The sequence below is a fragment of the Triplophysa rosa genome, linkage group LG18 (genome assembly GCF_024868665.1).
Source record: "Triplophysa rosa linkage group LG18, Trosa_1v2, whole genome shotgun sequence".
Classification (NCBI taxonomy): domain Eukaryota; kingdom Metazoa; phylum Chordata; class Actinopteri; order Cypriniformes; family Nemacheilidae; genus Triplophysa; species Triplophysa rosa.
Window position 1 is genome coordinate 21,264,395 of NC_079907.1, and position 13,671 is coordinate 21,278,065.

Genomic DNA, 13,671 nt, shown 5'->3' on the forward strand with positions numbered 1-13,671 from the left:
CGATACATTCACTTTTTCTGTGTTTTGGCAGTCTGTGAGAAGAAATCTGATTTCGTGCTCAATCTGTTTGTACAATCAATCGCACAACAACTTTATCCTGTTCTAAATAGAGTACAGACAGCAGTAAACTCTGCATTCAGTCTTTCTGCCACTCAGTGTGAATGACTCACTAGACTTTTGTATGCGGTGACGTCACGTGCATACCCTCTATAGCAGGGGTCACTAACTAGCGGACTCCGGTCCGAATGCGGACCGCGAGATGCGTCCGTCCGGACCTCAAAGACTTTTGACATAATAAAAAAAAATGAATGCCTAACATTATTTTCTAATGCAATCAAATTTATGCCAGGCACATAAAGGTCCGCTCAGTAGCAGTTTGGGTCCTACGGCGCCACGGACAGTTAATATATGCGCACTGTCGCTAGTTCAGACGTCGATGAGCGAAGAGAGTCGAGAGAGACTCGCTGCACAGCGCGCAGACAGATGTAACTCTTAGTGACTGAAAAACAATGTCCTTTTCAAAAGTTAGAAAAGTTGACGCCGAAAACCATGTTTTCCGAGATGAATGGGTCGAGAGATTTGCATTTATTCTTCCTGCATCGACATGCACGAGACCGGTTTGTCTCATTTGCTCGGAGTCTGTTGCGGTTGTCAAAATTGAAATTCTGGACAAATAACAGACATTCGTGTTTTGTGAGATAATTTGACAAAAAATAACTTTAGGTTTTTAGCATAGACTGTACAAAAGATGGATGAAGCGACCTCATTCACTTCCATTGTAGAAAAATGAAGCCAAAACGTCAGAGTTACGGCCCCTGACAATAGTTTTTTAGTTTGGTGTGATGCTCATTCATTTACATGGAGAGGGCGGGGTTTATCACCTATACTGTTGCCAGCCACCAGGGGGGCGATCAAAGAGCCCGCAGCTTCTCTCTTCTGTATGTGTGAGGCACACCCGGTTTTTAGTAGCCTAGTTTTAATATATAAAAAAAAAACGGGACCCCCAAGTTCATTATTTTAGACCTCATGGGAGCCGGTCTGGGAGCTCCCCAGCCCCCCCCACAATTCGAAAAACTGTGTGAAATCACATCCATGAGTATGTGTGAAACAGGCATCATACGTCACAGCGCGCCATAACTTTCAATAAAAGCATGACGCTCCTTTGAAGTCCTCGTGATCTGGGTAACTTGAATCTGGGCACAAAAGGTTACCGTAGAAACGTCGATTAGTGTCGTGACATTTGCGCATAGCACTGTATACGTGCATTGATCAGGACAACCTGAAATATATTATTGATGTATATTATTATGATGTTTCTAAACGAACAAATGTTGGTAAAGAGTAAGACATCTTACAAGCCACATGATTTTTGAAAATAGCTCACGAGCCATAGGTTCCCGACCACTGGTCTAATTTACTTATTAGTATTAAGTATTTTAATATTTTTTATGTTCATTTCTAATATTAATTATGTTAAATATTAATTACATTATGTAATTTAAAACAAACTTAAATCAACATTGTTTCAAAGTTAGGTAAGTAAACCAGTTGCATCGATTTTTTTCACATTTTGATGGCGTGTCTGACGTTGATTCAACAATACCCTGAAGACAAATGATGGCGAATCGACGCCAGAGATCAAAGTGTTTTGATGCTGTGAGAGATTTTTCTATCTGGGTTTCTTTCCGACATAAATTAGGACACTAACCGACAGTCCAGGTACTTGTTCTGATTGTAGATTCTGAGACTTGTGATTTCCCCTTGTAAGTCTCCATATTGCGGTTTCACTGTAATATTAGTGCACAGTAAAAACCCACACAATACATCCCTGTGAAAGAATAGAGACACAACACAAAAGAGATGATAAGGTTTAAGATTTAAAATGAGATTATAAAAATGAGGTCAAACAGTAAGAGAAAACAGTTACTAGAGAGTGCTAGTTGTTTCTCACTGTTTATTGCACTGAATCCAGCCTTGGTTGCTGGTGTCCTGGCCACAGTTGCCCCGCTCTGTGCCTTCAGTGTTCAGCTTCTCATAACACATACGATCTGCGGCATCTATCAGAACAAATATTTAAATATATCATAAACACATTAGTGTGACTTTGATGAAAAAGCAACAGAAAAAGATAATTTAAGGCATTTCATTATAACTACATATGGGCAAAACATTACATGGACAGGATAATATGGAATGGGCTTCTTTTTACATGTCACTATACATTAGCCAGTGGAAATTAGTACACAATTCATTATGCAACAGCTTGTTTTCACGTGACGTCATGTCACTGCGCGAAGTGCAGCCTGAGGGCAAGCAGTAATTTTCTACATAGGAATTTACTATTACAAACTCAACATGTTTTGCGTCATTTACGGTTGTTCAAATCGTTCAAACCATAAAGCCACAAGGTTTTATTGTGTAGAAAAAGCCGTTGTTCATGAAGGGATAAATGCGAGTATTGACTGAAAAACTGAGATAAAAGTTGCTTGTAAACCTGAATCTGCAGTCAGGAGGAGAAGAGTTAGATTGCTTTCTGAAAAGTCTGTGTAAAGAGAATTCTGAGAATTGTTTCTAAACACATTATACATGTTAGAAATGTATTGCTGAAACATATTCTGAAGTATGTAGTACTGAATTGTGGGGTTAAACCGTTTTCAACCAGTCAAATCTAAATATTTAACATTTTGCAGTAAAATATCCAAAAACCACTAGGCCAGTGTTATATATTTTGTTCAGTTGAGTACTTACAATATCCCAAATGTTTCCAACTATTTGTAAATCGTTAGAAAATCGGCATTTTAACAAAGGACACGTACCGGGAGTCGCCTGTCAATGGCGTCATCTCCACGTTACCAAAGACACTAGATGGAAAGCCCGCAACCTTCAGTGAAATGCAAGAAAGGAGACTAGAGGCTGTTATATGATTGGTTGAGGTGCCTGACGTAATCTATGTAAGCCGTTATTGAGGCGACCGGTGAGGCGACCATGATGACCGGGCTGGCCACCAATAATGTGGAGAATGCAGGCCTAAGCGACTGGCCTAGCTCCTTGGTCTGCGGAGCCTGAGGTCTACTGCCTCCCCTCCAAAATTTTAGGGCAGTCATCCACCCCCTCCCCTACAGTGAAGGGAGAGCCCATTAGGGACTGGGCAAAGTCCAAAAATTCACAAAGCGACCCTCGAGGACCATTACGAACAAGGTGACAGTTAAAGATTTAATAAAATAAAACAAAACAAAACAAGGTAATCCACCATCTGAGACCAGGGACAAGAGGTTACATGCAACAATGACTGAAAAACAAGCAAATGAAACACAAGGGTTTAAATACACTGGGAAAACGAGATAACAAGAAATACCAGGTGCAACGATTAACACAGAACCAATGAACAAAAATAACTACAAAGGACCTCAAAATCAAACAGGAAGAAATAAAAGTCCACAATAAACCGGGGAAACACAGAACAGATCATGACATCACCTCTGAACGGAACAGTACTGCTGGAGAGGAAAAAACTGGGATCACTTCTCATCTCTGCCTGTTGACACACATACTCAGCAAAAAATTTTAAAAAAGAGGATACGGAACACAATTCTTTTTATGTAGTGAGATCTCCAACCCTGCTCCTGGAGGGCTACCGTCCTGCAGACTGCAGCTCCAACCTTGCTTAAGCACACCTGCCTGTAATTATCCAGCAACCCTGAACACCTTGATTAGCTGCTTCAGCTGTGTTTGAAGCTTCAGTCTGCGGCCCTCGAGGAGCAGGGTTGGAGATCCCTGCTCTACTGCATTGTTAAAGCTGGATTTTCATGATAGATAACTAGCAGGTTGGTTATCAAACATTTTGAGTGATGATGTAACAAGGTTTCTATGAGACAAATGTGGAGCCAGTTCTGAAACATCTGTCGAATTATCTTTTTCTGAGACTGGAGCTGGAGACTGACTGGCAGAGTCTGGATGACCCTGTGAGCGAAGACTTGGACTACACACACCCGTTGGTTTACGATGATTATCATCTGCACAAAGGGGAAAAGGGTTTTTGAACATATTCTTCTGTACGATCGATTGCTTGGTGGATTGATTTGACAAGCACCTCTACACTTCCGCTGAGGCCTCACACTCTTCATTTAGAGCGTGTAGTATAGCTTTGATGCATGAATTCTCGACTTGCATCTCAATCTCTTGCTTTGCGAAAGCTGCTTTTGCACCAGCTTGTGCTGCTACTATGCTAGACTTGCTTGATCTTCGTGAAGATGAAAAAGATGATGATGATAATGATGCAGCACATTCTGACCTAACTTCTAGGCCATCAGGATCAATGCTTACAGAGTTGGAATCTGACATTTTCACTGAGAGCAGATGACTTATCTCCAATTCACTTTGGATCTTGAAGTATGATGTCTTTTTACCTTACTGCCCTCGCTATGCATACAGATACATAGCTATGCAGCAAGCTTAACACTCTTTCAAAAAAGTACTTGAAACAAAGTTGACTTCAAGTGTGTTTAATGGAAGTGGTGTAAAACTACAAAAAACTGACAAAAAAATCACATTGACTTGCAGGATACATAGATGAGCAAGAACATATATTAATACATCCCATTTCAATGTAACTAGCATAGCATACATCCGTTCTCAATATAGCCAGCATAGCATACATAGCAATAGCATAGAAAGCACAATAATACACATGTGCAATACGCAAATTTAACACAATGCCTTTTCCAAGATGGATTTCATCTGTGTGCTCTCCCAGATAACTCATAGCAATATGGCTTCAGCACATGCTCAGATCAAATAACAGACATATGGCCATATGACCTCTAGGAGTCAGCAAACTGTCAACTAAAGCAGGGATCAAAATATCCTATGTAGAAACTCTCTTTCTGCCCTCCGGCTGCACTTTGTGCATTACCAGAACCACGTGATTGCAAACAAGCTATACGCCCTTTTCACATGACGTCACGAATCTTCCGTTCTGCCGCGAAGCAGTGTATCGTTACTTCCGCTTGCACTCCAGTTCATAAGGTGGCGGTAATGCACATATAAGCTGGTTTGCCAAACGCTAGTAAAACTCAGGAAGAAGCAGCTACTTCAGCTATAGCGCCTCAGAGTTTACCAAGGTGTTCAGAGTTTACCTTGCATGCACATCTGCCACAAATACGGCCAGATGATGTACAACGTCTTGCAGACATTTTTTTGCTAACGACAAGATCAAAGCTAGAGAAAGGATACAAATTCTTCGTTGAACAGTACCTGTTTGATTATGAAGGCAAGTGTTTTGTTTTCTTTTTGTGTTAGCGAAGGTGCTAGGATAAGTACTTGAATACGTGTTCTGTCCGTTTTTTTTTCCACTGTTGTTAAATTCCAGCGCGACTGCAAAACGGAAGTTCTTCTTCTTCTTCTTCTTGTTTGTTGCAAGACGGATGTTATGATACACTGCTTTGCGAAAAGGCGGAAGTTAAGTGACGTCATTGTGAAAAGGGCCTATTAAAATTGTCAGTGTTTCATATTGGGGAACACAGTATATTTCCTGACATTCCGTCTGCACTTTTTTGTTTGTGGTCCAAAGATTAACAAAGGTCGTACAGTTGCGGAACGACATGAGGGTGAGTAATTAATGACAGAATGTTCATTCTTCGGTGAACTATCCCTTTAAAAACTACTTCTGCAGATCAACCACTGGCTGTCCATCAGGAGCAAGATGCAAAACGTGGAGCAGAATAAACAGATCTTTAGCGGCTTAATATGAGAATGCTTTTAGTGGCGAATCTTCCTACTATTCGCTCATAAAGCCTGTGAGGAGAAATGGGCAGTGGCTTAAGCAATAGAGCCACCCCCTGTGCACGTTCTTGATAAAAGCTGTTCAAGGTAAGCATGCATTAACATACAATGTTATGGTAGTACATATTCCTATATTAATAATTTTATTAGCAACCACCATTGTATGTTTTATTCCTTGAATAAAAATAACCTACAGCAGAATAAAACATTCTGTCACATTACAGTATAAATGTTTTAACTAGACCACCAGAAAAATGAGTGGAATCAAATAATCATCAATATACAGCTAATTTATAGTATTATTTATAAACAATATCCATGTCAAAGCCAAACGTACCTCAGTGTTCCCCCTAGGTGTACAGCTTTGGGGGGTGGGGGTGTAATGTAAATGACATGCCGTAATGTAAATAATATAAATAACATAAGGCTATTTAGTTTGTTTGATAAAATAACAAGACTTCCCTTGTGATCTGGCGCTGTATAGAAAATAAATTTAAATAAAATTAACTTGACCTTCAAGATAATGACAGATAATGGTAGGGGAAACACTGGTACCTACTGAAATATTGACATTTTCCCTGGAAGTTCAGAACATTTTTTTATTTAATTTACTTTTGCTACCTTACGAGTATGTACAAAAGATTCAAGCTGTCCATTATCAAACCTTGCAGAAAAATTTACATTAGCAAAAGAGATCTAGGCACCATAATATTACACAGGCTTTTTTTGCAAATGACCTGCCTCTATCATTTGATTGCATGATGCATGACCTTATTTAGTGTTTCAGATTTGTTTGTTATTGGATTGCCTCTTTGTATAACTGATCTCGGCCTGGACTCTATAATTACAATTACCAGTTGTCTGTATCGGCCCAAATTTCTTTCAAATTGCATCCCTGCGAATACACTCATAACATGTTTATACAGATGTACAGTATCAGACATGCCTTATTTTCTTTTACTCACTGTGACCCCAGAGTGCCTGACACTGGGCATCCCGAGTCTTACAGCGGCCCCCAAAGCAGCGACCCTGAGCAAGCCAATAAACAGTACACCATAAGCTCATAGTACCATGCTGAAAAATGGAACCCTACTCTAAACTATAATGGCTATAATGGAAATTGTATTGGTTTTAGTGGAAACTATAGTTGTGTCTACTGTTATTTGATGAATTCTGTTGTGTGTTGGGGTGTGGCAGAACCAATAGAACATCATCAAATCATATTGGAATGTTGCCCAAAACCCATACAAAAAAAATAATTTTGTAATGGTTTTCATGGAAAAAGCTTTTTAAAAAATAATAGCCCACAAGAAGCTTGAGGGAAAGAGGGACAATGGTGAACACATGTGTATGCCATATTTATACATGTTGAACCACACCTAAAAAGTACTTCTCTCGCCCAAGTGTTTGTTTTTGTTAAAATTATTGAATAAAGCTTACAAGTTCACCTTGCCAACCCTGTCTTCTTCATAACCGCAAGAACCATAATATTTAATAGGCCAACTGGCCTTTAGTCATTTAAGAGATACGTCTGCCTGTGCTCAAACAATATGCATTGCTGAGTATTTTGTAAGGAAACATGTATTGTGACACACACACACACAGACAGACAAAAAGACAGTTAGACAGATTACCTGTCCTGCATCACATATGTAACCATCCAGTTTGTGAACATTGTAAGGACACTGCATGAGAAATTCATAATGCATAGATGCATTAGCTGAACAGATTATATATTGTTATTATTATTATTTATTATGGTGATTTATGTAAATCTATAATTACTTCACTGGAATCACCAGTGCACGTCTCTGGTACATCACAATCATTTACTGCATCTCTGCAGATCACTCCTCTCTGCTCATGCTGCAATACACAAACAGTCTTTTTGTTAAGCTTTCTAAGTCTTTGGGTAAAATATGCAATTACATATTAATATAATTATTATTTAGATTAACCTTAATTCTCTTTCTGTTTCTCTCTTGACGTTATTTCGACCGACAGTATGTAGTTTGAACTTGAAAATCTATCCCCTCTCATCGTATTTACAAAAGGCCAGTGAAATTGGCGAATGTCGATTGTATGCCAATCTCCACCCCGTACATATGGGTATAAAGGAGGATGGTGTTCCCATTTATTCTGCTTTTGTTCTTTGAAACCTGGCACAGTGTTTGTTAGTGAATGGCGAGTGATTCCTTCATCTCTAAAATACTACTGCTGCTGGATTCTTCAATATGGACAACGGATTCGTCCCCCATCCCTACCTCAAGTGGTGTTTCCCCTGGGTGTTTCGGCAATTTGCCTGGTGTCTCTAAAATGTCTCGTCACTGTGCATTTAGATGTGACATAGTTCTCTCTGACTTGGACAGGATTTGCCATGTTCTCACTGCGAGAACATGTTCGGCTGGCACTTCGGCGCAGCCGCTGATGCGATGAGCACCGCGGGTGATATGTGGACTCTGCAACGATTGTACCAGGTCGATCTCTCTATTACGTTATCAGCGCATGAGGATGATGAGATTTCTATCGCAGCATCGGAGGGCAATTTACTGCTGTTTGACATGGACGATGCATCAGAGCATAGCATGGAACGGACACGGAGATGTCAGGCGTGCTTTCCTGGGCAGCTGCAAGCATTGGGTTGCAGTGGAATGAGTGGTATTTGGGTGCAAAAAGTGATGCTAAGCCATGGAAACCTCCAGTGCCATTCTTCCCAGAGCTGACGAGGAGCTGACTGAGAGGCTCGTCCACCCTGGCGGGCATTGCCATATCCCATGGCCGCCCCACCATCGAGGGAAGTCAGGGCGGCCATGGGATATGGCAATGCCCGCCAGGTAAAACATGCCATCGCTGTACATCTTTTCCCAAAGACTGCTGCCACCTGCCATGGCCGACCAAGCCATGCAAGTTCTGTTCGGCACTCCTATCAAGATAAGTCAAGTACCGTGGAGGAAGGCCTCTACTCCCCGTCAGCAGCCAGCTAAGAGGACCACCAAGCTCCCCTGACAGAACAAGCACAGCGATTACCATCATGACAGCAGGCGTGGCCCTTAGCACCCTCTCAGGGCAGGACACCCACACTTTCACAGAAAGAGCTGTCTCCTCACTCCCTGGGCTTTTCTCTCCACAGCCTTCCAGACTCTTGGGTTCCTGATGGGCAGTCGAGTACAAGGGGAGAATGTTGCTGTGCCTAGGTCGCCATCCTTCTGGCTAATGACGCTACAGAGCCTGTCCCTTCAGCTGAAATGTCGATGTCAACTATCTCAACCGCTGGCTTATTCTGGTTCATTCGCGAGATCTGTTGTGTGCGGACAGGGACCTTATGCTCCGGCACCTGGGACAAGTCAACTAGGACAAGAGCAAGCAAAGGGGCTTATGCTCCCCCGGTGCAGAACATCTCTTAAAAGAACCTATGTAACACCCTTCCTGATTTAAATTCACGTTCAGCATTTATCTGACTAACCAATAACTGTCTATGTTTTATGTCTAATTTGATGTCATAAAAAGTATTTTATGTTGTTCATTCTCTCCTTTGTTTACTTCAGCTTTAACCCTCCCAGTAACATGGCCTTGTAAAATCAGTACTGTTTAGCATGTTGACAAAATGTTCTATGCCCTCCTACTTGTAAGTTGTTTTGGATAAATGCGTCTGCCAAATGAATAAATGTAAATGTAAATCTCGGTATGAAACTGGACTCAGTTTCCATGACAGTGTGGCTTACCACAGCGCATGATCAGTTGGTGCTGACCTGCTGGGAACATTTCAGGTGGAAGCCAGCGGTCCCTCTGAAGCAATTCCAGAGGCTCCTGGGCCATGTGGCTTACTCTGTGGCAGTTATGATGCGTATGAGACCACTACAGCACTGGCTGCAGAGTCAAGATCCTTGGAGAGTGTGGCACAGTGGCATGCTGGCACTCTCAGTCCTTGGTCAGACCTGACTTAACTCAGAGCAGGGATACAACTGCAGCAGGTCTCGAGGCATATTGTGGTCATGACCAACGCCTCGATGTTTGACTGGGGTGCAGTGTGCAATGGGCATGCAGTGTTGGGTCGTTGGACAGGCCCACACCTGCAATGGCACGTCAACTTCCCAGAGCTGCTGGCTGCCTTGCTTGCTGCCGTGGCATACATTTTGGACAGCTGACTCTCACAGCAGGTTACACTCTGGGAAATGTGGTGGTGTACAGCTCATTTGGGATCTAAAGTGCATGTAGCCGCTATTTATCTTATTGAGCGTAAGTCTCTGAGACAGTGCAACCTGATCCTTAGGTTCCTTAGGGATGCGAGAAGGATGAATTCACTTACATCACGCTCCATTGCCTCTTGGGACCCCACTGGGGTCCTTGAAGGCCTTCAGATGGCTCCGTTTGAGCCCCTGGGAGATACCAGTCTTACTCATTTTATGATTAAGATGGCTGTATTGGTGGCACTTGCCTCTATCAAAAGGGTAGGGGACCTCCAAGCACTCTTTGTGTCCAACGAGTGCCTCGAGCCTGGCTATGTCCCCAAAGTTCCCACCACTCCTTTTCGGGACCAAGTGGTGAACCTACAGACACTCCCCGCAGGGGAGGAAGACCCAACCTTATTGTTCATTGAATCATAGTTCATTGGCATTTGAAAGTACAATCAAAAGTGATATGTTCTCAAGTTCAAACCCCATACTGTCATTCAACATAATGTCTTGTTCCCTCCAGTAGGGAGGCATTACCAGATTTATGAACCACAAGAGAAATGTGTGTATGAGCAGGGGCGGATTTAGACTAAAAAGTGGCAGTGGGCTTTTTGGACAAGAGCAGCCCAGCACTATGCGTCCACCCCTGTGTATACGTATGTAGAATCCACAAAATTATAAGGAAATGAGCAATCACAATGCAGACTGGAAAAAGTAAGTAAACTTCTTTGTTAAATGAATGTTTTCATAAAAGCTGTTTGGCCCTTTCCCATGTTTGTTTTGCATTTGTTTTTTGCATTATTTTGGCTGTGTTCCTGTGTTCATGCAAACATCGTAACATTAGCAAAAAGTGAAAATGCAAAGTATGTGTATTTCCCTTTTGATGATGCTATTTTCTCTAGTTTAGTCTATGGAGCAAACACTTGTGTTTCAACTGAACAAAAAATACAGCTCTGTTTTTCGTATGTTAGTTAAGATGTCGAAGTATGGTTTGTATGTGTATAAATATTGTACAGCAAATCACAAATCCCACGTTGTGTATGAGGCATCATAGCTTACTGAGATTTGAAGATATTCTCGTTGACACGTGTATTTTCATTCCTTGTTTGCATTTATTTTGATGTAGAATTTCTAGAGCCCCTCAGTATAGTTTTAAAATAAAAAGAGACTGTAGGTGTGACATTATGTTAACAACATAGTCAAATAGTTTACAAAATAGTTGACCCATATAGCGCTTTTTACAATGTTGCATTTTTTTACAGGAAAAAGAAAACACAAAAGAGGAACATTTTTATAAAGAGTACAAAGAGAAAGGACTCTCCTAAAAAAAACAATGTTAATGGAATTTGCAGAGGTTAATCTAATATCAGCAGTCTCCCGGTGAGCAAGTCAACATGGCAGCGGTGGCAAGGAACCAAAACTCGAATGATGAATGAATGGAGAACAAAACCTCAGGAGAAGCCAGTCTCAGCCGGGAGTGACAGTTCTCCTCTGACACATTACAGCTGCAGTCAGTGACTTGAGTAATAGTTACTAAGTAAATGTTTATGATTAACAGGGAGTAAATAAATACACTTTTAAGATTAATAAGGAGAGCCTATTAGTAGTGATTTATTGAATTTACATTTGTTTAAAATTGTTTAGGTATTATTTTGTTGAGGTTTAACTATGTGAACAATATCAGACAATAGATGAATGATAATAATGCATGATGCAACTGAGTGTAGCTATCAACTTCAAAGGATTCAAAGGATTCAAAGGGTTAAAACTCCAGTAGCTATGATCTGGAATGATTCATGCTAAGAAATCCAAGTCACTAAAGTGAAAAAAAGTCATATATTTGATGATAGGTTTGTGACATGGACATGTTTGTCCTACAGTATATAGACCCAAGTTTAAAATAAAATGAATGTTCTTGTTAATAATTAGGATATGCAAGACTGTTATAATAAAAAGTATATGTAATTAGGGGTCAAGCCACAAAGTGCCGCAGACACCCACTGTATCCGTTAGTTTTCCTATTATTAGGGGTCAAGACCCGAAGGGACAAATTTGGAGGCTCAAACTCTCAAGCGCCACCAACATACATTTTTGCAGATAACTTCTGAACCGTAAGTCATACAGCTCAAGATGATTAGATTGCACCCTATGACATAATTTTCCATCATGAAAATTTTCCCGCCATTTTGAATTTTCGAAAAACATACTTTTTCTAAATCCTCCTGGACCGTTTTACCGATTTACACAAAATTTACAACGAAGTGCTAACAAAAAGATATCAAAAGATTTTCGATTGGCTAACCCGTTCTCATAGTGTCATCGAATCTGACGGCAAGCAAGCCAAAATGGATTTGATGCTGTATCTTACCCATACTTTTGGGTATTGACACAAAAGTTGGTACATGCCATCGCAGACATGACTTACATACACAGTTTTGGCACAGTGCCACCTAGTGGTCCAGAGATGTACAAAATTGTTATTTTTGCTTATAACTTTTGAAAACGTTGGTCCAAAATTATGAGAGTGGTCTCATTTGATTCCTTGAGTCATGCCGAGTCAATGGATACCCAACGTTCTTAGGTCTGAATTGTGGGCATCACCCATTTGAAATTTTGTCGTAAAATGCAGTGTTTTATGAGCGCAATGGCACATTGCTACGAAGCTTGGTATGTTTCATCAAGGTCAAGTTCTGAGAGGACCTGTGAAGTTATAGTGGTCAAGATATACAATGAAATACATAAAAATGCTTATAACATATGAAGAAATCAACATAATGTTATTCGATGGACATTAGTATATTTGTTGGCTCAAGCTGAGTTCTTTGATATCAAACTTGTCATATTTACCCTTACTTCCTGTACACCGTATTAAATTACAGTTGATCTAAAAAGTTGACATACCCTTGTAAAAATTGCAGGTATTTGTCATGTAAAAAATGAAATCAAGATGAATGATGTCGTAACCTGTTCTACCTTAATTGTGAAATTGAAACCTTATATTTAATATATTTATTTATTTATAATTATATATTTAAGTGAATAACAAAAATAATCATTTTGGGGGTAAAAATGAACAGGAAAAAATGAACAATAACCAGGTTGCATAAGTGTACACACCCCTAAACTAATACTTAGTTGAAGCACATCTAAAGTTTATCACAGCATGCATTCTTTGTGGGTAAGAGTCAATCAGTTTTGCACATCTTGACTCGCGATACTTTGCTGTTCTTCTTTACAAAACCATTCTAACTCTGTCAAATTGGTTTGAGCGTCACCTGTGCACAGCCCTCTTCAGGTCACCCCATAGATTGTCAATGGGATTTAGATATGGACTCTGGCTGGGCCATTCAAAAACCTTAATCTTGTTTTGGTGAAACCATTTCTTTGTTGATTTGGAGATCATTCATTCAGGTCATGCTGAATGGTGAAATTTTTCTTAATCTTAAGTCTTTTGATGGAAGCCTTAAGGTTTTGGGCCCAAATTGACTGGTATTTGGAGCTATTCATTATTGCATCCACCCTGATTAAAGCCTCATGTCCAGCTGAAGAAAAGCAACCCCAAAGCATGATGGTACCACCTCCATGCTTTGCTGTGGGGATGGTGTAATTTTGGTGATGTGCTGTGTGTATTTTGCACCAAACACATATTTTGGTGTAATGGCCAAAAAGTTGGATTTGGCATCATTACATTATTCCACATGGTTTTGGGAGATTTAAT

The 13,671-nt window shown here is 40.5% G+C and overlaps 1 protein-coding gene across 4 annotated transcripts in view; it reads right to left on the reverse strand.

Annotated features, from left to right (window-relative positions):
* The window catches only part of adam11 (ADAM metallopeptidase domain 11), an 84,522-nt gene that overhangs the window by 14,512 nt on the left and 56,339 nt on the right, over positions 1-13,671 (reverse strand). For 3 of the 4 annotated variants that reach the window (XM_057359465.1, XM_057359463.1, XM_057359466.1), the window contains 5 exons: positions 7,567-7,647; positions 7,416-7,466; positions 6,747-6,810; positions 1,952-2,057; positions 1,709-1,828 (listed from right to left, as the gene is read on the reverse strand). In XM_057359465.1, the coding sequence (XP_057215448.1) occupies positions 1,709-1,828; positions 1,952-2,057; positions 6,747-6,810; positions 7,416-7,466; positions 7,567-7,647 (422 nt within the window). The remainder of the gene's footprint in view (positions 1-1,708; positions 1,829-1,951; positions 2,058-6,746; positions 6,811-7,415; positions 7,467-7,566; positions 7,648-13,671) is intronic. The other variant, XM_057359464.1, reaches the window with a different exon arrangement.